Here is a 24,715-nt window from a genome sequence, read left to right as displayed (position 1 = left end):
AGGGGGCAGGGCCGGGCTGTCCCCGGCCCTCCCCCCCAGCTCTGGGCTCCCCGGATTTGGCACTGCCGGCCTGGCACAGTGGGTGGGTGGGTGGGGGCTCTGCTCAGCAGCCGCCTTCCCCGCTCTCCTGCCTCCTTCTCTCCCAGACTTCGGGCAACCCTTTCCCCGCCTCTGCCCTCCCCCTGCCTCCGCCCACCGGGCCGGAGCCCAAGGGGCCACCTGGACTTGGAGGGGTTAATGGGAGAGAAGAGGACCAGCTCTGTCTTAAAGGGGCCCTAGAGGGAGGCCGGGAAGGGGGAAGGGGCCCCTGTGGCTGCGCCCCTAATCTTGGGCCAGCGAGGCAGGGAAGCAGTGTGTCTCTCCCCGGCCCTGGGCGCTGTCCCTCTGGGCTCCCTTCGTGTCTGGTAAACATTCCTCCAGAACTCCACTCCCCTGTGACGCCCCCCTCCCCGCCTCCACCCCCCAGCCCAGCCCAGCTAGGCACTCCCCCTCACACTCACAGGGCCTCAGACAGGGACACACACGCGCACACACACACACACACACACACACGCTCAGATGTCATCTACACACAGAGATGGGACAGGAGGAGACACGCAGGGGCACGCCGCTGGCCCACACTCCGGCAAGCCAGGTCAGGAACTCCATTCCTGGAGAAACCTCAGAAACCAGAGGACCCTGCAGCATGGGCAACCCTGGGGTACACTTGGGACACTCATAAAAAACGACCCACGTGGGCACAGAGGCAGGACACCAGTGGGTGGGCACTCACAGGGGTGCCCGACGACCCAGATGGGAATCCTGGCTCTGCCATTAACTGTGTGGTCTTGCAAGTAATGGGCCTCCCTGAGCCTCAGTTTGTCCATCTGTAAGGTGGGCATAGGAATAGAATCCACTGGGAGTTCCCATCATGGCTCAATAGTAACAAACCTGACTAGTATCCATGAAGATGCAGGTTCGATCCCTGGCTTCGCTCAGTGGGTTAAGGATCTGGCATTGCTGTGAGCAATGGTGTAGGTCGCAGGTGTGGCTCGGATCTAGCATTCCTGTGGCTGTGGCGTAGGCTGACAGCTGCAATCTGATTCGACCCCTAGCCTGGAAACCTCCATGTGCCACAGGTGCAGTCCTAAAAGCAAAAAAAACAGAGAGAGAGAAAAGGATAGAAGCCTCTTAGCAGACTGTGCTAGGACAGTGCACGTGCAGGTCTTTGCACGTGGTGAGCACAGCTGACAAGGTGCCCTTGATTTTTGCATCTCTTCTGTCTGTCTCTCTGTGCACTTGCACGGCTGTCTCCCTCTGGTGGATTGTGTATCCTGATCCTTGCCGTTCTGGTGCCTGTGTGTTGGTTCTCCTGCTTGTCCATTTCCTCACCCCTATGTGTTTTGCATGTGGGGGGTGGTCTCTGCAAGGCTGGGTGTCTGTGCAGGAGGGGGCTGGGCACCCACCTCTCTGCTCCTGGCTGTTCTCTTTGTACACTGGTATCCCCACAGCTCCTTACACACTCTTCTCAGCCTCCCGATGAATGTCTCTCCCACACACCCCCTCTCCCCACCCCATAGATCCCAGTCCCATCCTTACCCACCAGGATCCTGCCCTGGCCTCCTCCCTGGCCTGCTCGCCTCCACTTTTACCCCCTCCAATCCATCTCCCATTCTTTTATTTCTTTTCTCTTTTTTTTAGGGCCGCACCCCTGGCATACGGAAGTTCCCAGGCTAGGGATTGAATTGGAGCTACAGCTGCCAGCCCACGGCACAGCCACAGCAACACCAGATCTGAGCCACATCTGTGACCTACACCCTAGCTTGTGGCAATGCTGGATCCTTAACCCACTGAGCGAGGCCGGGGAACCCGAATCCTCTTGGGTACTAGTTGGGTTCTCAACCTGCTGAGTCACAGCGGGAACTCCCATCTCCCATTTTTTTTTTTTTTTTTTTTTCTTTTTAGGGCCAAACCCACGGCATATGGAAGTTCCCGGGCTAGGGGTCCAATCAGAGCTACAGCTGCTGGCCTACATTGCAGCCACAACAACATGGGATCTGAGCTGCATCTGTGGCCTACACATAGCTCATAGCAATGCTGGATCCTTAACCCACTGATAGAGGCCAGGGATGGAACCCGCATCCTCATGGATACTGGTAGGTTTCGTTACCCCTGAGCCATGATGGGAACTCCCCAATCTCCCATTCTTAATCAGAGGGGTGTTTCTGAAACTCAAATCTGACCCTGTTACCCGCCCCCGGCTCTCCACTGGCCTCAGGGTGAGCTCCCATCTCCTCAACCTGGGCCCCAGGGCTCTTTCCCACCAGCTTCCCTGAGCTGTGTCGTTTGTGTCCCATTTCAGTGATGGTCTCAGCATCTCTCCTGCAGCCAAGCCAACCCTCAGGGTCCTCTTGGATGGTCCCTACTCTGGAATTCGATTCACAAACCTCTCGGCTCCATCTCCGGAGCAGAGCCTGGCCCTGCTCTCCTCCCACGACCTCCCCGATCCAGACCCGTCCCCTCCGGCCTGGACCCTGCTCTGGCCTCCACCCTCCCTCCTGCTAACCTGTCAAACAGCAGGAGGAATGTCTCTTAATCCCAAATCAAACCCTTTTCCTCCTTTGCCTCAAAGCTTCCGAAGTAAACCCCCAAACCGCTGGCTTCATGCCCCCTCATGCCTCTGGCTCCCTTTCTTTGCTCACAGCCTCAGGGCCCCCTGCGGCCCTTTGTCTCCAACTCCCACACACCCCTGAGCCCTGTCTCAATGGTCCCCTCTCTATGACATCACTGCCTGGCCCTTCCTAGTCTAACTGAGGTCCCCGTGTTGTTCCCTCCCAGCATGTTGTCCTTTTCTTGGGCACTGCTGCATGGATTGTCACAATATATTTGTTGGTGTGACTCTGTGTCTCATGTCTGCCTCCCCTGCTGGTCTGCGGGCTCTGGGAGGGCAGGTCCTGGGTATGTCTTGGTCATGACTGTGTCCCCGCCACCTTGTAAAAGACCTTTCAGCACGGGGCCAATTAGGGAGTTCCCGTTATGGCTCAGTGGTTAATGAATCTGACTAGGAACCATGAGGTTGCAGGTTTGATCCCCGGCTTTGCTCAGTGGGTTAAGGATTCGGCGTTGCCGTGAGCTGAAGCGTAGGTCACAGATGAGGCTTGGATCCCGAGTTGCTGTGGCTCTGGTGCAGGCCAGCAGCTACAGCTCCGATTAGACCGCTAGCCTGGGAACCTCCATATGCTGCAGGTGCGGCCCTAGAAAAGGCAAAAAAAAAAAGAAAAAAGAAAAAAGAACGGGGCTGATTAAAGATTGTGGCATTTGTGGGGGATGCCCATACATGCAAAGGCCTTGAATATGCTTGGGGCCCCACTCATGTAAGGCTCAGTGGACCCGGCTGTGTGCATGGCCAAATGGAATCTGTGTCCATTTTCCCAGGAACTACTTGCCAAGCACCCAGTGGGCACGTGCAATTTACCTTCAAATGCACTTAAAGACTGAGACGGACAGGTGGACAGAGATGTTCCCTGGGCCAAGGACTTTGGATTTCACGGCAGGCAAGACACATCTCTGCCCTCATGGAGCACGTGTGCCAGGGCCAAGAGGTACAACCACCAGAGAAATATTCAACAGAAGGCAACATGGGCAGTGAAGAAAAATAAAGCTGGGGGAGTTCCTGTCGTGACTCAATGGTTAACAAATCTGACTAGTATCCATGAGGTTGCGGGTTCGATCCCTGGCCTCACTCAGTGGGTTAAGGATCTGGCATTGCTGTGGCTGTGGCTGTGGTGTAGGCCAGCAGCTACAGCTCCGATTAGACCCCTAGCCTGGGAACCTCCATATGTCTCAGGTGCAGCCCTAGAAAAGACAAGAAGACAAAAAAATAAAAAAAAAAAAAAAATAAAGCTGGGGAAGGGGTCAGGGAAGACCTTTCCGAGGTTATGATCAAGATCTGAAGGAAACTAGCAAGTTAGTCATGTAGGGAAGGGCATTCCAGGCAGAGGGAACAGCCAGGTGGAAGGCCTAGAGGCAGACTTGTGAAGAACTTGAAGAAGGAGACCCCTGTGGCCGGAACGGATGGGGGTCAGGGAGGAGGTGAGGTGAGGTCGGGAGTGGATGTTGGCCCGGCGACGAGGACGACTTTGGCTTTTATTCTAAATATGACAGAATGCGATAGAAGGCTATGCGCCCCCAAAGAAGGCTTTGTTAAGGGATAATTAACAAAAGTATGTGAATTCAAGGTGTACGGCATGTTTTAAAACAAGTATCGTTTGTAAAGGGATGACCAGAGTAAAGTTAGTTAACCCATCTGTCACCTCACAGAGTTACCATTTTTTGGTCTACATCATGCGAACCCTTAAGATTTACTCTCTTGGAGTTCCCATCATGGCTCAGTGGTAACGAATACGACTAGTATCCATGAGGATGCAGATTTGATCCCTGGCCTTGCTCCATGGGTTAAGGATCTGGTGTTGCCGTGAGCTGTGGTGTAGGTCACAGAAGTGGCTCAGATCTGGCATTGCTGTGGCTGTGGTGGCACAGCTGGCAGCTACAGCTCCAACTGGACCCCTAGCCTGGGAACCTCCATATGCTGCGGCTGTAGCCCTAAAAGAGATGGAAAAAAAAAAAAAAGATTTACTCTCCTCTCGTAAATTTCAAGTAAACAATACAGTATTAACTATAGTCACTGGGAGTTCCTGTCGCAGCACATCAGAAATAAATCCAACTGGGAACCATGGGGTTTTGGGTTCGATTCCTGGCCTTGCTCAGTGGGTTGGGGATCTGGCGTTGCTGTGGCTGTCCTGTAGGCTGTCAAGTGTGGTTCTGACTGGACCCCTGGCCTGGGAACCTCCATATGCCAAGGATGTGGCCCTAAAGAGCAAAAAAAAAAATTATAGTTGCTATGCTGTCCATTAAAGCTTCAGAACTTCTTTGTCTTATAACTGAAAACCACTATCTCCCAATGTCTCCCACCCTTAGGCCCTGGCAGCCACCATTTTTTTTTTTTAAACTTTGTCATTTAGTTAATTAATTAGTAGTAAATTTTTATTGAGATATAACTGACACAAACATTGTATTAGTTTCAGGTGTACACAGCGGTTCGGTGTTTGTATATATTGTGAAATGGTCAACACGATAACATCCATCACTACACAGTTACAAATTTTTTCTTTTCATCTTTTTAATTAAAAAAATGTTTTTTCTTGTTATGAGAACTGTCATGATCTACTCTCTCAGCCACTTTCAAATGTACAGTAGAGTATTATTAATATAGGCACCATCCTTCTCTGTGTCTTTTTTAGATTTTTCAGCTTTTTTAGATTTCACATGTAAATGAGGTCTTACAGTATTTGTCTTTTTCTGTCTGACTTATTTCACTTAGCATAACGCCTTCAAGGTTCGTCCATGTTTGTCCCAAATGGCAGGATTTCCTTTTTTGATTTTTTTTTTCTTTTTATCTTTTTGCTATTTCTTTGGGCCGCTCCTGCGGCATATGGAGGTTCCCAGGCTAGGGGTCCAATCGGAGCTGTAGCCGCTGGCCTACGCCTGAGCCACAGCAACGCGGGATCCAAGCCGCGTCTGCAACCTACACCACAGCTCACGGCAACGCCGAATCGTTAACCCACTGAGCAAGGGCAGGGACCGAACCCGCAACCTCATGGTTCCTAGTCAGATTCGTTAACCACTGCGCCACGACGGGAACTCCAGGATTTCCTTTTTTTATGGCTGAATAATATTTTGTATATATACCTACATATATAGAGACCATTTTCTTTTTCCATTTATCTGCTGACCGACACTTCGATTGTTTCTCTATCTTGGCTTGCGGATAATGCTGCCATGGACATGGGGGTACCTCTTTGAGACAGTGACTTTGTTTCCTTTGGGTATATATACCAAGAAGTAGGATGACTGCATCATATGACAATTCTTTTTTTTTTTTTTTGGCCGCCCCTGTGGTATACAGAAGTTCCCGAGCCAGGGATTGAATCTGAGCACAGCAGTGACCCGAGCCACAGCAATGACAATGCTGGATCCTTAACCAGTTGAGCCACCGGGGAACTCCATGACAAATTTATTTAAAAGTTTTTTTGTTTTTGCCTTTTTTAGGGCCACACCTGCGGCATAGGGAGGTTCTCAGGCTAGGGGTCGAATTGGAGCTGCAGCTGACAGCCTATGCCACAGCCATGGCAATACCGGATTCTTAACTGAACAAGGCCTGGGATTGAACCTGCTGCATCTTCATGGATGCCAGTCAGATTCGTTTCTGTTGAGCCCCAACGGGAACTCTCCTGTTTTTGAGGAACCTCCATACAGTTTTGTTTTCCACAGTGGCCACAGCACCAACTTACATTTCCACCAACGGGGAACAAGGGTTCCCCACTGGAGGGCTCTGGGGTGGGAGGGGACCCGATTTGATCTGGTTTTTAAAGGAGCCCTTTGCTAAAGCCCTTTGCTAAGTGAAATGTTGATAGGAAACTTTCCAACAGAGGGATCAGGGCCTGGACGTGCTACCTGGGACTGTTTATTATTGAGATATGATGCCCCTAGAAGGGGCCCAGCCCCCTGGTGAGGAGCTCTTGCCAGAAGGAGCCCGAATTTGATCAGACTCCCAGCTTACAGGGGATTCCTGGCAATGGAAAGACTCCTTGAGTGGCACCCCAAAGATGTCGACAGCCAAATCTGGGATGTGAAAAAAGCACCTGGGGCAAATGGCCCAGTTTCTTTAAGAAATAAGTGGCACACAAAAGGTTGGGGAATGGTTGCGGGTTTGACGGAAGTGTTCAGACAAAGGCACGGTCTGGTGAGCTTTGGGTTCTGATTTGAACAAACCCCGAGGATGAAATCCGTCTCTGGGAAATGTGAACATTTAACATCACGAAATTGCTAATTGTGATAGTGTGGAAATGGGTATCATGGCTGTGGCTTTCCAAAAGTGAATTTTTTTTTTTTTTTTTTTGTCTTTTTAGGCCACACCCATGGCATATGGAGGTTCCCAGGCTAGGGGTCCAATCGGAGCTACAGCTGCCGGCCTACACCGCAGCCACAGCCACACCAGATCCGAGCCGCATCTGCGACCTACACCACAGCTCACAGCAACGCCAGATCCTTCACCCACGGAGTGAGGTCAGGGATCCAACCCGTGTTCTCTTGGATGCTTGTCAGATTCGTTTGGGCTGAGCCACGATGGGAACTCCTCAAAAGCGAATTTTAAGGAGGGAGTTATTGTTTTAGTAAGTTAAGAGTATTTGTTGGGAATAATGAAAGTTTTGAGTATAGATAGTGTGATGGTTATGCATTGTCAATATAAATATATATGTTAATTGAAGTATAGTTGATTTACACTGTTGTTAATTTCTGCTATACAGCAAAGTGATTCAGTTATATATATACTATATATATTCTTTTTAATTATGGTTTATCATAAGAAATTGAACATAGTTCCCTGGGCTATATAGTAGGACCTGTTTTTTTATCCTACATTGTGAATATATTTATGTATTTGTTTAATTATTTATGGCTGTACCTACAGCCTATGGAAGTTCCCAGGCTAGGGGTCCAACTGGAGCTGCAGCTGCTGGCCTACGCCAGAGCCATAGCCATGCCGGATCTGAGCTGCGTCTGAGACCTATGCCAAAGCTTGCAGCCCTGCCTTAACCCACTGAGCGAGGCCAGGGATCCAACCCTCATGCTCACGGACACTATGTGGGGTTCTTAACCTGCTGAACCACAACAGGAACTCTGTACCCTGTGAATATACCACTGATTGTGCACATATGAGTAGTGAAAATGATAAATATGTTACATGCATTTTAGCTCCCCCCCCCAAAAAAAAAACCCCGAAAGACCACACTAATTGTAAATACTTTTACTTTGGGGTTCAATAATTCTCTATTGTTGAATCCTTTTTTTACTTATGATTTTTACAATATTTTTTTTTTATTAAATTATAGTTGATTTACAAGGTTGTAGCAATATCTGCTGTATAGTACGTTAAATCCTTTTGGGGTTATGTTTTCTTTTGCTCGCTACCTCAATCATCATAATTCATGTCAATTTTTATATCGATGCATCCTTCCTTAAATAAATGAGTTTGCTGGTATTTCTGATCCCAGTGTTCCCTGAATGTGAATTTTGAGTGCAAAGGAAAGCAAGTCATTGCCTTATTTTTTTTTTTTTTCCTTTTTAGGGCTGCACCTGTAGCATACGGAAGTTCCCCATCTAGGGTTTGAATCTGAGGCTCATCTGTGACCTATGCCACACCCTGCGGCAATGACAGATCCTTAAGCTACAGAGCAAGGACAGGAACCAAACAGGAACTCCTGTTGCCCTAATTTAAAAGGAGGAAATCTCAGACTTCCCACTGTGATGCAGTGGGTTAAGAGTCTCACTGTAGCAGCTCAGGTCACTGTGGAGGTGGGGTTTGATCTGCCACCCAGCACAGTGGGTTAAAGGATCCTACGTTGCCACAGGTGCAGCTCTGATTCAGTCCCTGGCCAGAGAACTTCCATATGCCATGAACGTGGCCATTTAAAAAAATAATAATAGGAAGAGTTCCCAAGCCTCATTCATTCCTTTTCACATCACACTGATGTATGAAAAGTAGTAAAACAGTAAATCTAAGAATTTAGCATGTATTCCATTCCTATTAAGTCCCAGAATTTTTCACATCTCTTTTTCTTTTTCCGGTCTTTTTGGGGCTGCACTTGCGTCATATGGGGGTTCCCAGGCTAGAGGTCTAACAGAAGCTGTAGCTGCTGGCCTACACCACACTACAGCAAGGCCAGACTGGAGCCACATCTGCGACCTACATCACAGGTCACCGTGACACTGGATCCTTAATCCACTGAGTGACGCCAGGGATGGACCTACGTCCTTATGGTTACTAGTCAGATTCGTTTCCTCTGAGCCACAACAGGAACTCCCACATCTCTTCTTTTAAATATGTTGTCTTTTCGATGCTAAAACCACCAGTGAAGGTGTTATCAGCTAGAAAGTGGCCAAGTCAGGATCTCATCCCAATCTCATCTTTCTGTTTTCTATGATTTTGTGCTACCTCTGTAGAACCTAAGCCAAAAAATGAAGGGATAACACCACAGAAAATTAAAAAAAAAAAAAAAAAAGGAGTTCCCATTGCAGCTCAGCGGTAATGAGCCTGATGAGTAGCTACAAGGATGCAAGTTTGATCCCTGGCCTCACTCAGTGGGTCAAGGATCTGACATTGCTGTGAGCTGTGGTGCAGGTTGCAGAGGTGGCTCAGACCTGGCATTGCTGTGGCTGTGGCTGTGGCTGGCTGTGGCTGTGGCTGTGGCCGTCAGCTGCAGCTCTAATTCAACCACCAGCCTGGGAACTTCCATATGCTGCGAGTGTGCCCCCACCCCGCCAAAGGAAACTTTAGTCAAAACTCTACCCACTGCTGAAGCATTCAGAAGCCAATGTCTGCAATTTATTATGGAATGTTTAAAAAAACGAGCTGTATGGGCAGGTGGATAGCACATGTCCTCACACAGCCTGGCCAAGTGTGCAGGAGAACCTGGGTTGGTGGCCCCCCGGGGGTTCCCTATAATCTCTCAACTTTTCTGGATGTTTCAAAACCGTCACAATAAAATGTTGGGGGGGAGATGCCCTTTACTCTCAGAAATGTGTATTCAACTATTTTCTGAGATTTGCTTTAAAATGTTTGTAAGAGGAGTTCCCATCATGGCTCAGTGGTTGAGAATCCGACTAGGTGCCATGAGGTTGCGGGTTCGATCCCTGGCCTTGCTCAGTGGGTTAAGGATCTGGCGTTGCCGCGAGCTGTGGTGTAGGTCGAAGACGCGGCTGGGATCCTGCGTTGCTGTGGCTGTGGTGTAGGCCGGCGGCCACAGCTCCTATTGGACCTGTCTAGCCTGGGAACCTCCATATGCCACAGGAGCAGCCCTAGAAAAGGCAAAAAGACAAAAATAAATAAATAAAATATTTGTAAGAGAGTGACAGGTGAAATAAAATTGTCATAAAGTTGAAGTTATCACAGGAGGCCGGGGTCGCCCGCCCACAGGTTCGTTGTAAGGTTTTCTCGCCTGTTGTGTTTGAAATCTTCCTTAGGAGGTAAACGACGAATAAAAAGATGCTTCTGGCTCCCTTGCGAAGAGAAGGGAAAGGGTGACCGAAGAGCCGGAGTTGAGAGGAGGGGTGGTGTTTCAGCATCGCTTTCAGTTTGGGAGACCGCCCAGGGCGTCACCTTCAGGCTTCCCCTGAGGCCTTGCACCCCCACCCGCGGGGTTGCACGTCTGCCCGGGACCTTCTCTCGGCGCCCCCCTCCGCCCCACCGGAAGTGAGGCCAAGACAGCTCCCCTCCCCCCTGCACATCTGCCACTGAGGTCAGCAGCCCGGGTGGGCGGGGCCGTGTTTTTCGGCTCCCGCCTCGCCTCCAGGGAGGGGTGGGCCCCCATCCCCACCCCGTACTCACCCCGTACTCACACTCGAACTAGGCTCTGCCCGGGGCCAGACCAGGGGTCAGAAATGAACTTTTATTGCAAAAAGGGGACCTTCGAGTCACAGGGACGTCAGACAGACCTGGCCTCTGCCCCGACACAGGGAGTTGCAATCTGGCCCCTTCCACTGGGTCTAACTGGGACGTGGATGCAGAGTAGGGGCAGGGAGGGGGTGAGTGCGTGTGTTTTGGGGGGGGAGGTACAGGGAACGTGTTCAACATGGTTATATAAGCCGGTGCGTGTGGGTTCCCCTGGCCTGAGGGTCCCCATGCATCCAAGTTTACTTGATCCCCAGGCAATCCCCAGCAATTGCGAGCTGCGGGTGTGTTTATATTGGGGAGCATTTGGGGATGGGATGCCTGGGTAGGGGAGCCCTTGAGGGCTGAAGGGGCAGAGGAGGCTGGGGCTGTGCCTCTGTGCCAGTGGCGTGTCTCGGTGAGATGTTCAGGAAGCAGGCCATTGTCACATGTGGGCTGGCTGTGTGGTTCAGTGGTTGGGGGCATGTGGATGGTGACAGAATTGTCCCTGGATAGCAGTATGGTCACAGGGCTTTGGACAAGGAGGTCCTCTGTGTGGTGACATGACCCAGCATGGGGCATGTTTTCTGTACCAGGCTCTCAGACAGGATGGCACTGGTAAGGCTGATGCGTGGAGGGCATGTGGGGAGTTCTTGATGTGGCACAACAGGATTAGTGGCATCTTGGGAGCGCTGGGATGCAGGTTCAATCCCTGGCCCAGTGCAGTGGGTTAAAGATCTGGCATCACCGCAGCTGCAGCTTCGGTCTTGACTGCGGCTCGGATCTGATACTCCATATGCCGGGGGGCAGCCAGAAGGAAAAACAAAAAAAGAGAGAGCAGAGGGCATGTGGGCCGGGAACACTGGCTGTTTCTGTGGCTTGTGACGGTGGCAGCTGAACTCCCGTGTGTGGGTTGCGAATCCAGGGGAGCTGTGTTTTGTGTGAGATGGTGGGTTATCCAGGAATGTGGCTTAATTTAGGTCCGAACCAAGCTGTGTGGCCAAGTTGCCTTGTGGCCCTCGTGGGTGTGTCTGGATGTGTGGTTGCGTGTGACAGCTGCGTGGGCTGATGACTCTGTGGATGTGGCTGCCTGTGGTATAGACGTGTGGCGCTGGAGACACAGCCGTGTCCAGGCCCACCGTGGAGGCTCCCTCCCACATCCAGTGCACACAGTGGGAAGGGCGTGGAGGTCAGCAGGGCCGGAACTGCAGCTGGAAGGCTTGGGGGATGTTGAAAAGGCCACTGATGGCTGGCTGGAGGCTCAGGGCCCCCGGCGGGCTCGGGCCTTCCAGCGAGAAGGCCTGCAGGATGGCCGCGAACAGGAGGAAGAGCTCGGCTCTCGCCAGGCCCTCGCCGAGGCAGACGCGCTTACCTGGAGGGAAGGGAGAGCTGAGGCTGGGCCAGCTGTCCTCACACCCAGGCTTGAGGAAGGACCAGCGGGGGAGCAGGGGTGGGCCTAGCCGATACCTAAGGAGAAGGGCAGGAAGGCCGCCTGCTTCTGGAACTTTCCGTCTGCATCCAGGAATCGGCCTGGGTTGAACTCCTCGGGCTGTTCGAAGATCTCGGGGTCATGCAGGATGGAGCCAAGGAGGGGGAAGACCTCTGTGCCCTGAGGGGAATCATAATAAAACTACAAATATGCCTCACTCCCCAGGCCTTTAGTTCCCGAGGGCCGAGCATGAAAATCTAGGGTGTTGGGGAAAGTGGCTCACGAAACACAGCGGCATCAGTGTTGATCGAGTGCTTATTACGGGTCAGGCACTTTATTAAGCCTTAAATATATATTATCCTTTATGGAATAGGTACATGTATCATACTTACACACACTCTCAATCATACACACAAATTCACTAAATTTTTTTTTTTTTTTTTGTCTTTTTAGGGCCCCCCTGGCAGCATATGGAAATTCCCAAGCTAGGGGTTGAATTGGAGCTACAGCTGCCGGCCTACACCACAGCCACAGCAATGCGGGATCTGAGCCACATCTGCGACCTACACACAGCTCACAGCCATGCCAGATCCTTAACCCACTGAGCGAGGCCAGGGATAGAACCTGCATCCTCATAGATACTAGTCAGGTTCGTTAACCACTGAACCAAGATAGGGACTCCTCACAAAATCTTTTTAACAAGCTTGGGAAGTGTTACTAATAAGACCCCCCCCCCTTTTATTAATTTTATTTTTTATGGCTGCACCTGGAGCATGTGGAAGTTCCCTGACTAGGGACTGAATCCAAGCTCTAGCTGCAACCTACGCTGCAGATGCAGCTACACTGGATACCTAACCCAGTGCACAGGGCCAGGGATAGAACCTGCGCCTCCACAGCGACCCAAGCACCTGCAGTCGGATTCTTCCTCTTTTTTTTTTTTTTTTTTTCTTTTTTGGCCTCCCCATGGCATATGGAATACCTGGGCCCCGGCCACTGATCCTGCGGTGCCACAGCAGGAACTTCAAGATCCCCATTTTAAAGATGGGAAAACAGGGGTTCCCGATGTGGCCCAGTGGGATCAATGGTGTCTCTGTAGGTGCAGGGATGATGGTTCAATCCCCAGCCCGGCCTAGTGGGTTAGGGATCTGGCATTGCCATAGGCGTGGCATAGGTCACAGCTCAGGCTTGCATTTGATCTCTGGCCTGGAAGCTCCATAGGCTGCAGGGCAGCCAAAAAAAAAAAAAAAAAAAGGAAAACAGAGGCCCAGAGAACTGAAGCAATCTGCTCAAGACAACATTTGGACATGGCAGAGCTAGTTATTTTTAAATTTTGTTTTTAAACTTTGGGGGTATGTTGTGACTCAGCCGTAGCTGTCCTAACCCACTTGGCTCAGATTCTCGCTTTCTGCCACTGTGATCTTCTGGAGGAGATGGGTGGGTGGGAGAGGGGAGTCCAAGGAGGCTTTCCCTGCCCAGGTTCAAGGAGAACGGCAGCCCCTTCAGCTGAGCTTAGAGTTACCATGTTCTCAGGACCGTGGTGGAGGGTGAAAGATAGAGGGCTCGCCTTTGCTAGGGACTGTTTAACGGGGCTGTGAGTTGGGAAGGTGAGCGAGGCTTTAGGAAAAGGTCATGTTATTGCTGTTAAAATAGGAGAAAGGCAGATAGCAGTGGTTAAAACATAGGTTCTGGGTTTGAATCCTGCCCCTACCACTTGTAGGCTGGGTAAATTTGGCAAGTCTTCTGATCTTTCAAGGCCTCAGTTTCCTCATCTGTCAAAGGGGTGTGATAATGTTGTATGATTGTTCTGAAAATTATTAAATAAGGTAATACATGTAAAGCGTTTAGAATAATTGCTGGCATGGAGCAGGTCCTCCACCACTGATGCCTGTTGTTGCTGCTATCACTAGCAGTAGTTGCTGTAGTTGCACCAGTCATTGCTTTAGCAATAGCTGCTCCGGTGACTACACAGGAACCCCACACAGGAGCCTCTGCAGAAAGAGCTGAGTTGGTGTTTTTTTGTTTTGTTTTGTTTTGTTTGTCTTTTTGCCATTTCTAGGGCTGCTCCCGTGGCATATGGAGGTTCCCAGGCTAGGGGTCTCATCGAAGCTGTAGCCGCCGGCCTATGCCAGAGCCATAGCCATGCAGGATCCGAGCCGTGTCTGCGACCCACACCACGGCTCATGCAATGCCGGATCCTTAACCCACTGAGCAAGGCCGGGGATCGAACCCGCAACCTCATGGTTCCTAGTCAGATTTGCTAACCACTGAGCCACGACAAAACTCCTCAGTTGGTGTTTTACAAACATCCTTTTATCGATTCCTTACAATCTCAAGCTGATGCTATTGTTATTTTAGAAGAGGAGTGGATAGAGGTTCAGAGGGTGAAGTGATTTGTCCAAAGTCTCAGCTAGAAAGCAGCAGGACTGGATTCTAACTGCTCTGAGTTGGATTTTATAATGACGCTCAAAAAAGCGCTTGCCCGGAAGGCACTATTGGGTTTCCAGGGAGATGTTGCCCCCTGGTGGTGAAAGCTCTGCATTGCTTCGAATGAAGGGGCAGGATCTGAGAGGAGTCCCATTTGGGGGTGGGTGGGAAGAAGGGAGAGCCAGGTTGTGAGTGTTGGCATCCTGGCTGAGGGTGAGGGCTCCTGTAGCCCTCAGTTCTCATGCTGATTCCCTGCCTGTCACCTCCTCTGATTGTCTCAACCACCTTAGAAGGAGGTAGAATTAGGATCCACTGGATACCTGGGGGAACCAAGGTTCAGAGACAGAGTCAAAAGGTAAGGGAAATGTACACAGAAAGAAAAAGAGAGACACAGAGGCAGGGACTTGAGGGAGTTACAAAAAGAGAGGGAGATAGAGAGAGAAAGAGGGAGGTGTCAGCCAGAGGGGAGACGGAGACAGAGAAGGAGGAAGGTGCGGAGAAACGGAGACAGAGAGACCGAGACACAAAGTCAGAGATGCAGAGACTCAGGCCCGAGGCAGAGACAGCCGGGGGGGCCTGGCTGACCCGACACCCACCTGGGGCAGGGTGTACCCCCGGAAGCGGGTGGTCTTGGTGACGGCTCGGGGCACTCCCATGGGTACCAGTGCCAGCAGCCGCTGTGCCTCGTGCAGAACAGCGTCCGTGTAGGGGAGGCGGGCTCGGTCCCCCAGGCCTGGCACCTGGCCAGCCCCCAGCTCCCGTGTCAGCTCCTCCCGAACTCGCTCTGCGCCCAAGAAGAGGAAGGTTGGAGGTCAGAGGTTGGGGGGTCGTGATTCTCCCCTCGGACACCCAACTTCTAGAGCAGCTGTGGTTAGGGGGGAGGCTGGAGGGCAGGGAGGAAGAGTCCTCCAGCCCTCCAGGGCCTGGGGCCCACTCATCCGGTGTGCTGGGCATCACGTCTCTCCTCTCTCAACTCCCACGGCAAGCCTGTGGCGGGGGGTACCGTTACCGAGCCCCTTTCCCCAGACGAGGCCGCTGAGGGCCCCTGTCATGGCTGACTCCATTCCATCGAGGCCACTGGATCCCAGAGCCCATCTTCCAGGTCAGCCTCCCCCCGCCACCACTGGTTTGAGAGAGTTTAAAGCGGTTGCCAGATCCTGAAATGCTGGGGTTCCCTGAGGTGCATTCCCAGCACCCCCAGCCATCCCAACTTCAGCATCGCCTGTGTTCTGATAACCCTATTTTTTTTTTAGGGCTGCATGTGTGGCCTATGTTAAGTTCCCAGGTTGAATCAGAGCGGCAGCTGCCGGCCTACACCACCGCCACGGCAACTGGGGATCCAAGCTGTGTCTGCGACCTACACCACAGCTCATGGCAACGCCGGATCCTTAATCCACTGAGCAAGGCCAGGGATTGAACCCGCATCCTCATGGATACTAGCTGGGGTCGTGAATTGCTGAGCCACAAGGGGAACTCCACGGATTCTTCTAAAATGCTCATTTGACCCTGCCCTCCCCTGCTCAACAACCTTCCATGGCTCCCCGTTGCTCAGGATGAGGCACATGATGCACCACCAAGACGACAAGGCTGGAGACGTCTCCTGCTTCATTTCTCATCTTGCTCTGCCTCACCAGCAACCAGCAGTCCCCAAATGCCTCGCTCCTCAGACACCCCTGGCGCTGAGCTCCTTCTCGCCTCCAGGCTCTGGCTCGGGCGGTCTGCTCTCCTCAACATTCTTCCTCTCGACCCTCCCTGCTGTTCCCAGGCCTGGCTGGTGGAAGAGGCTCCTACCTTGGACCCGAGGGTATTTGAGCAGGAGCAGGAGGGTGTAGCGGATCGTGGTGCTGATGGTCACGGTCCCGGCGAACAGAAGATAAATGACCGTCATGAGCAAGTCCTTGTCGGTGAATTCTCTCTGGGGGTCCTGCTTCTCCTGGGAGAAAGCAGGCAGAGGGGCTCAGAGAACACAGGCCAAGGAGAGGCCCGGCCCAGCCTGGTCTGGGGTGCAGCACAGCAAGTTAAAGGTGTGTCGGGGAGTTTATTTATGTATTTGTCTTTTTAGGGCCACACCCAGGGCATATGGAGGTTCCCAGGCCCGGGGTCAAGTCGGAGCTATAACAGCAACACAGGATCGGAGCCGCATCTGCGACCTACACCACAGCTCACGCATGGCAATGCCAGATCTTTTACCCACTGAGCAAGGCCAGGGATCGAACCTGTATCCTCATGGATGCCAGTCAGATTTATTTCCGCTGAGCCACAATGGGAACTCCTATTGGAGAGTTTAAATAAATGTGTGGGGAAGTTGGGAAGTGGGCTCTTAGTGTTAGGTCTCTCAAGTTTAGAAGTGTTAAAAATGAAAGAGAATGGCCACTATAAAAAACTGAGCAGGAGTTCCCATTATGGTTCAGTGGGTTAAGAACCTGACATAGTGTTGGTGAGGATTCGGGTTCGATCCCTGGCCTTGTTCAGTGGGCTAAGGATCCGGCGTTGCCACAAGCTGCAGGGTGGGTCACAGAAGGTCACAGATGTGGCTCAGAGCCTGTGTTGCTGTGGCTGTGGTGCAGGCCAGCAGCTGCAGCTCCAATACGACCCCGGCCCCGGGAACATCCATATGCGGCAGGTGAGGCCATAAAAAGGAAAAAACAACGACAACAACAACAACAAACAAAAAATGACAAGCATGGATGAGAAATTGGATCCATCGCCGCTGGTGGGACTATAAAAGGATGCAGCTGTTGTGGCAAATGGTACAGCGGTTCTTCAAACAATTAATAACAGAATTACCATATGATCCAGCAATTCCACTCCTGGGGATTTATCCGAAAGAACTGAAAGCAGGGTCTCTAAGAGACATGTGCACACCCATGTTCATAGCAGCACTATTCACAAGAACCAAAAAGTGGAAGCAACCCAAGTGTGCACTGATGGATGAATGAATAAAGAAAATGTAGCATGTCAGACAGTGGAGGAGGAGTCAGCCCGAAGAAGGATGTCTTGTCACACGCAACAGCATGAAGGAAACCCGAAGACATCATGCTAGGTGAGGTAGGTCACAAAAGGACAAATAACTGTGTGATCCCACTTACGTGAGGTCCTACAGGAGTCACGTTCATAAGACAGAAAGTAGTAGGATGGTTGCTGGGGGCTGGAGGTGGGGAGGACGGGGACTTGTTTAATGGGTCCAGAATTTCAGTTTTGCAAGTTGAAGCGTTCTGGACATGGAAGGTGGCGAGAAACATTCACACAACTGAACTGTACACTTAAAAATGGCTAAGACAGGGGAGTTCCCATCGTGGCGCGGTGGAAATGAACCTGACTAGGAACCATGAGGTTGTGGGTTCGATCCCTGGCCTCACTCAGTGGGTTAAGGATCTGGCATGGCCTTGAGCTGCGGCGTAGACCAGAAGATGTAGCTCTGATTTGACCCCTAGCCTGGGAACCTCCATATGGCACAGGTGTGGCCCTAGAAAGCAAAAAAAAAAAAAAAGCTAAAATGGGGAGTTTCATGTTATGTGTGTTTTACTATAATTAAATTTAAAAAATTTTAATTTTTAATTGAAGTATAGTTGATTTACAATGTTGTGTTAGTTTCAGGTGTACAACAAAGTAATTCAGCTATATATACATATATTGTACATCTTTTCCAGATTTTTCTGTTATAGGTTGTTACAAGATATTGAATACAGTTCCCTGTGCTATAGAGTAGGTCCTTATTTATCTATTTTATACACAGTAGTGTGTATGTGAATACCAAATCTAGTCAAAAATTTTAATTTAAAAAATGGAGTTCCTGCTGTGGTGCAGCGGGTTAAGGGCCAGTGTCATCGCAGCTGTGGCTCCGATTAGATCCCTGGCCCGGGAACTTCCACACGCCTCAGGTGAGGCCAAAAAAAGGGAAAACAAATGGGGCCACAGAGCTAAGAAAAAAATTCCTCTCTCTCCGTGAACAGGGTGGCTGCATGCATTTACTCAAAGAATGCAGTCCTGAATATTTCCCATAATTGCAAAGCATGTACAACTCAAAACTCATTCTAATTTTCTCATGTGGTGCTTGTTCTCACATAATTAATAGAGTGGATGTCATGAGTGTAATTGGACATCGCAAGGTGTCGAGAGTCAGTGATGGTTCATCACAGGCGATGGCCTGCGTGGGTGGAGGGAGGTGGGGGTGGGGTGAAGTGATGGCGAGGCTGGCTGGGGGCAGGTCACCAGGCCGAGGCTGCAGGGAGGAGCAGGCGTAGAGATGGAAGTGACTCGGACACACCCGGGGTGGGGTGGGGGTGGGGAGAGGCCAAGAACCTGCCCCGGAGAGAAGAGCCAGGCTCACACCTGCAGAGACACGTTCATGGCAGAGAGAGACAGAGGGAGGCCGAGAGCGCGGCCCAGCTCCCCCAGGGTGGGGTGCCAGCCAGGCCACCAGTGCTGTTCGGGAGCCCCCCACCCACCCTGCCCTTCCCCCACCTTTGCCATCTTCAGCAGGAAAGCCTCCACAACATCGCGCGCCGGCCCGGAGGCGTCCAGGTTCTCCCGGTGCTCCTGCACCTGCTGGACAGCGAAGGCAGCCAGGGTGCCCAAGTGGCCGAGGAGCTGTGTGTGGGGGCCGGGCAGGAACTGCAGGAGCCGGGAGAACATCTCGTAGGTCTGCCGGGAGAGGGGCAGCTGTTTCCACCGGGGCCTGGCCCTGGGCAGAGGGCAGGCGGACAGGGGGCTCTGGGGTCGCGGAAGAGGCAGGCAGGGGCCTTTGGGGGAGGTGGCTGGAGCGGGATTCTGTGCACTTACCTGGCCCCACGGGGAGCTGACCCCCACTACGGTGCCGCCGGCCGCCCGGACCACAGCCTGGAACTCCTCATTGTCGTAGGGGAAGCGGCGGCCAAAGATGAGGGAGCAGATGATGTTGGAGGTGGCCTGGGCCAGCAGCAGGGACGGGTCAAGTGGCCGTCCTGGGTACAAGAAGGCAGGGAGGGCGTTCGTGATGGGGACGGGCAGGGCAGATCCGCAAAGAAGGAGTGGGGGCCAGGTGTGGGCATGGAGAGTGAGACTGAGACAGACAGACAGGGAGAGATAGACAGACAAGGAAAGAGAGACTGGGAGACAGACCCAGTCAGGGAACGAGACACAGAGAGAGACACAGACTGGGAAAGAGAGAGACAGACAAGGAGAGAGAGACAAAGACAGAGGCAGACTTAGAGGAGAGAAAGACAGGAGAAATAGAGGGAGTGAAGAGGTCGAAGGAATGTGATGTGACAACATCAGGGACACAGAGACCCTCAGGGAGACAGCGGGGCAGAGACGGCAGGTGGAGGACAGAGGTGGAGTGACCAGGGTCCCCAGCCCAGCCCCGGAGGGAAGGCTCTCCCACACTGGGACAGGCTGCTGGCCCAGCCGACCTGACCTTTCGTCCCCCGGATCTCCTCCACCAGACGCTGGGCCTCCGCCTGGATCAGCTCCTCGCCTTCTCGCTTCCCCATGCCCAGGTCCCGCAGAGCGAGCATGGTGACTTTCCTCAGCTGCCTCCAGCGCTCCCCACTGGAGAAGAAAACACCTGCACACAAGGCTAGACTCAAGGAGGGACCGGCCCTTTCCCCACCCCCACCCCCAGGACTCCTCCCTTCCACCCAGTGAGGTGCCCTGTCCTGGGTCCATACCAGCTTAGCCCATGGAGGAGAACTCAGGAGGTGCTCAATAAATGTCTACCCTCGGGTCAGAGGGTGACCTTCTCATGAGGAGCTGGTAACTGGGATTATTCAGGCTCCCTGTGTTCTGCGATTAAGCAGCGTGAGTGAAGATTTCTTCCCTCTCTCCAGCTTCGTATTCCTCTGTCCCCCTGCCCATCTGTTTATCGTTCCTTCCTCTTCCTCTTTTCCCTTTCTCCCTCCCATCCATCCATCCATCCCAACATTTATGGAGAATTATTGTGGCTCATGCCCTATGTCCGTCGGAGGTTCCATTGGGAGGAAGGAAAATGGAATTGCGTTGTTTTCCTACTTTATCCAAGTGATGCCCTGAGCTGTTTCCACTTAGGGAATGTCAGCCCTTAGTGGCCTCCTGGACGCCTCCTCCTGAGTCCCCTCCGCCCCTCCACTGCACTATCCCCAGATGGCCTCAATGTCTCTCCTCCTGGTCTCAGCCACCAGCCCTTCCATGCCCCAGGCAGAAGCCTGCATTCAGGGCTGGTCCAGCCCAGTCCCCTCCCTGGGCACCCACACAGCAACCGGAGGATAGTTTCAACTCTTTCTCTATCCTTTCCCAGGAGAACCCAAAGACCAAACTCTTTGGCTCCACTCAGGCGCTGCAAGAGCAGGCTCTGCAGGCTTCTCCAGCTTTGTTATTCATCCCACTGCAACTGCCCAGGCCTTTTCTCACTTCCTTAAAGGTGTCAGGAAGCCCCCCACCCCCACCCCAGGCCTTTACCCTTGCTGTTCCCACCTCCTGGATCACTCGCCTCTTCATCCTCATGGCACTAACTCCACTCAGTCTGTAGATCTCAGTTCACATGTCACCTCCTCTGGGAAGCCTTCCCGGATTCCTCCCGTTCTCCCCCCCCACTCCCTCTGTTCCACTGGCCGGTAAAAGTCCCCTGTGTCCTGCTCTCAAGGCTGTACCTCTCCTTGTAGAATTCTAGTCTCTCCCTCCACTGTCTTGCTGCAAAACCCCCCTCTCCTACAGTAAGACAGGTCACACCTCTGTCACGGTCATCACCGTGTCCCCAGTCCTAAGCCAGGCGTATTGAAAATGTGCGAGTTGATGGCTAAATGCTTCTGTCACCTCCAGGCTTTTGTACATTCTGGTCCCTCTGCCTGGACCCCCTTCATCCTAGGAGTATTCAACCCACTCATCCTATGAGTCTTGGCTTAAACACCTGGGCCTTCAGGAAGACTTCCTGGACATCCTCCACCAGGTGCCTCTACAAATTCTTCCAGTCCCAGGGCTTCCCCAAGGTCGGCCTTGACCTCCCTGGAATGTCGCTGTCTGGTGACAGGTCTGTCTCCCGACAGGTCTGGGCGCTCCTGGGGGAGCAGGATGGGGGCTGTTTAGTCACTGCTGTCTTCCCCAGAACACCCGGCACCAGCCTCCTGCGTTCACTCTTTTTATTTTTTGTCTTTTTAGGGCCGCACCTGTGGCATATGGAGGGTCCCAGGCTAGGGGCCGAATCAGAGCTGTAGCCGCTGGCCTACACCACCACATAGCAACACGGGATCCAGGCCATGTCTGTGGCCTACTCCACAGCTCACAACAAAGCTGGGTCCATAACCCAGTGAGCGAGGCTAGGGATCAAACATGCATTCTCATGGACACTAGCCAGATTCGTTTCCTCTTAGCCACAACAGGAACTCCCTGCACTCACTCTTAACATAGAGAATGGTTTGTACACATTGCGTGTTCGCCCACTAATTCCCAGTGCCTCCAACTCTCTCCCTCCTCCTCTCAGCCTTGGGGCTTCACCTGGAGCAGTAATAACACGACTATAACCAGGTAAGTAACTTTGTACAGTCTCAGTACAATCCAAGGTAAGAGGAGCCGTTATCACCCCATTTTATAGATGGAGACACAGAGGCCCAGAGACACTGAACTACGCGCACAAGGTCACATACCGTACCTGGTGGCAGGCTCTGAGTGCGGGACCCAGCAGCCTCCAACTCCCTTTATGACTCACCGTGGCTGTCAAAGGTCCCGTCCAGCGTCGCCACCATCCCCCGCCCGCTGAACTCCTCGGCCTGACCCCCCAGGGCCTCCTGCACAGCCTCGCGCCCAACCAGGACCACCACGCGCCGCCAGGGTCCCAGGTACACAGTGAACACCGGCCCGTACTTCTTACTCAGCTGGGGGCAGGAAGCGAGAAGGGGACCAACGCTGTGGGGCAGGCTGCGGTCTCTTATCATCTCTGTGTCTTCATCGTGGCTCCTGTCACTAGATGAGCCACCCAGGAGGAACCCCTCCCGTCCTGCCTCAAACCAAAATCGTCTCCCCCGGGAGGCTTAGTTCTCTTTTTGCATCAGACTCTCAGAGTCCTCTTTCCCCAAACTCTGTCACCCAACACTCACTCTGGTCCCCATTCCCCTAACTCCTGGCAGAGCCCTAACTCCTGATTCTGAGACAACTCAGACACATGGCAGCAAAAATGGCCATCAGCAGCTGTGGTCTCCCCAAATCCCTCAGCGCCCCTCCCCCCAAAAAAACCAGTAGCCACCCCTACTTTTTTCCTTTATGGGCTGCACATGCAGCATATGAAGTTCCCAGGCTAGGGGTGGAATCAGATCTGTAGCTGCTGGCCTACACCACAGCAATGCCAGATCCTTAACCCACTGAGGGAGGCCAGTGATTGAACCCTCATCCTCATGGATACTAGTCAGGTTTGTTACTGCTGAGCCACAACAGGAACTCCAAGCCACCCCTTCCTTTCCTTTCTTTTTTTTTTTTTTGTCTTTTTGTTTTTTTAGGGCCGCACCCACAGCATATGGAGGTTCCCAGGCTAGGGGGTCAAATCAGAGCTGTAGCCACTGGCCTATGCCAGAGCCACAGCAACACGTGATCCGAGCCAAGTTTATGACCTACACCAGAGCTCACTCACGGCAATGCCAGATCCTTGACATGCTAAGCGAGGCCAGGGATCGAACCCGCAACCTCATGGTTCCTAGTCGGATTTGTTAACTACTGTGCCGCAATGGGAACTCCAAGCCATCCCTTTCAATCCGTGCTAAATCTTCAAATTCTGGAGCAGATACCACCTAGCCACGGTCCCATTTCTTCCAAGATTGCCACCCTCCTTGAGACATTCTGAAAGACCCCAGACTCTTTTTGAACAGGGAATCTCTGGCCTCTTCCCACCCACCCATCCCAAAAGATTGGGCTTCGGTCCTTCTTTCATGTTCTTCCCTTTCTCTGTCCCAGGAACTTCCAGCTTCCTCCCAGCTGAGCTCCACCCAGCTCCACGCCCCACCCCCCACATCCCCCTAGGTCTCTGCAGATAGATTCCTGGAACTCCAGCCTCTGCCTCCAACTCCCCCCCCCCGGGGGGGGTAACACACTCTCCCCCCTCCTCAGGATGGCTCCCCTGTATTCCCTCTCTCGCTGGGACAAGCCACCACATCACAGCGTCAGTTTCTCTTCTGCTTGAGGACTGTCTTTCTCAGCTTTGGTGCCCGGCCCCTCCACGCCCAACCTTGCCAGGAGTCTGCTGGTCTCTGTAACCCGGGACCCCTGCCACTCTGGATCCTGCTTCCTAGCTCTCAAACTCTCTCCAGGGTTCTGTAGGCAAAATTCTGCCCCTCCTAGCCCCCAGCCCCCACCCCAGGATCCTCTCTCCCCAAGACTCCCCCCACTCCTCCTCTCAGCCCTGGACCCCTACTCCTGCCCCGCCCCGGAGCATCCACAGCTGCTCTGCCCTGGGACCCTTTGCCTGCATCCTCCAGGATACCCAAGGGCCTCTCTGCCTGCTTTCTCTCCTGGGGGTCCCCTGGGTCTCTTGGTCCTGGCACCCGCCCCCACTCCTTCCTGGCCAGGGCGGCGGCGCGGCCCCTCACCCGCATGAGTCCCAAGTAGAGAGCCCCGGGCCGGAGCTGCAGCAGGTTCCCCAGCAGCGGCAGCGGCGCGGGCCCAGGGGGCAGGTGGCCTCCGGTCCGGATCCCAGGCAGCGCCAGCGCCAGCAGCAGCAGCAGCACCAGCACCAGCAGCAGCGCCCAGGTGCCTGCCGCCTCCATCTCGGCAGGTTGCTGCTTCCGCGGCTCCCAGACGCTCCACGAGGCTGGGCCAGTTGGGGGCGGGTGCCGGGCGGCTCCCTCCACGGCGAAGCGAAATCTGGCGGACGGAGGCGGGGCAGCTAGCCTTTCCTCTGGCCTAAGGGCAGGGTTCTTTCCCTGCCGCCGGATTTCTTTCCCCCAGACTGCCGCCGCCGCCTGGTGTCGGGGACACACGCTCCAGCGGTCGTCTCCCCGGTCACCCAGGTTGGAGGGGGCGGAGACAGCTTTTTGGGCCGCAGGTAGGGCGTGGGCAGAAGGGAGGAACCTGAAGCTGGAGACCTTGGCCGCCTCCAGGAGGCCACACCCAGTGCCTGGCTGTGACCCCTCTCGCTCTCCGCAGCTCCTGCCTCCCTGCTCACTGCTACCAGGGTGTGCGTTCGCGTGTGAGTGCTTGTCGGGTGGGTACGTGCGTGTGGACAGATACATGTAAATCAATGCAACTGGGACACACCCTCACATCATGCACGAAAATAAACTCAGAATGGCTTAAAGACCTAGATATAAGACCAGATACTATAAAACGCTTAGAGGAAAACATAGGCCAAACACTCTCTGATGTAAATGACAGCAACATCTTCTCAGATCCACCTCTTAGAGTCACGACGGTAAAAACAAAAATTAACAGATCGGACTTAATTAAACTTAAAAGTTTCT

At 52.9% G+C, this 24,715-nt stretch overlaps 1 protein-coding gene across 1 annotated transcript; it reads right to left on the bottom strand.

Moving 5' to 3' along the window:
• LOC106510546 (cytochrome P450 2S1) lies at positions 10,467–24,441 on the bottom strand. Its single transcript, XM_021094414.1, has 9 exons — positions 23,846–24,441; positions 21,979–22,144; positions 19,717–19,866; positions 19,104–19,264; positions 18,786–18,965; positions 16,113–16,254; positions 14,918–15,105; positions 11,936–12,077; positions 10,467–11,840 (listed from the first exon to the last, which is right to left on the bottom strand). Exons 1-9 carry the CDS (start codon positions 24,020–24,022, stop codon positions 11,659–11,661), a joined length of 1,488 nt encoding a protein of 495 aa, XP_020950073.1. The 5' UTR covers positions 24,023–24,441; the 3' UTR covers positions 10,467–11,658.

The sequence above is a fragment of the Sus scrofa genome, chromosome 6 (genome assembly GCF_000003025.6).
Source record: "Sus scrofa isolate TJ Tabasco breed Duroc chromosome 6, Sscrofa11.1, whole genome shotgun sequence".
Taxonomy (NCBI): domain Eukaryota; kingdom Metazoa; phylum Chordata; class Mammalia; order Artiodactyla; family Suidae; genus Sus; species Sus scrofa.
This window is presented reverse-complemented; position numbering and strand designations above follow the sequence as displayed.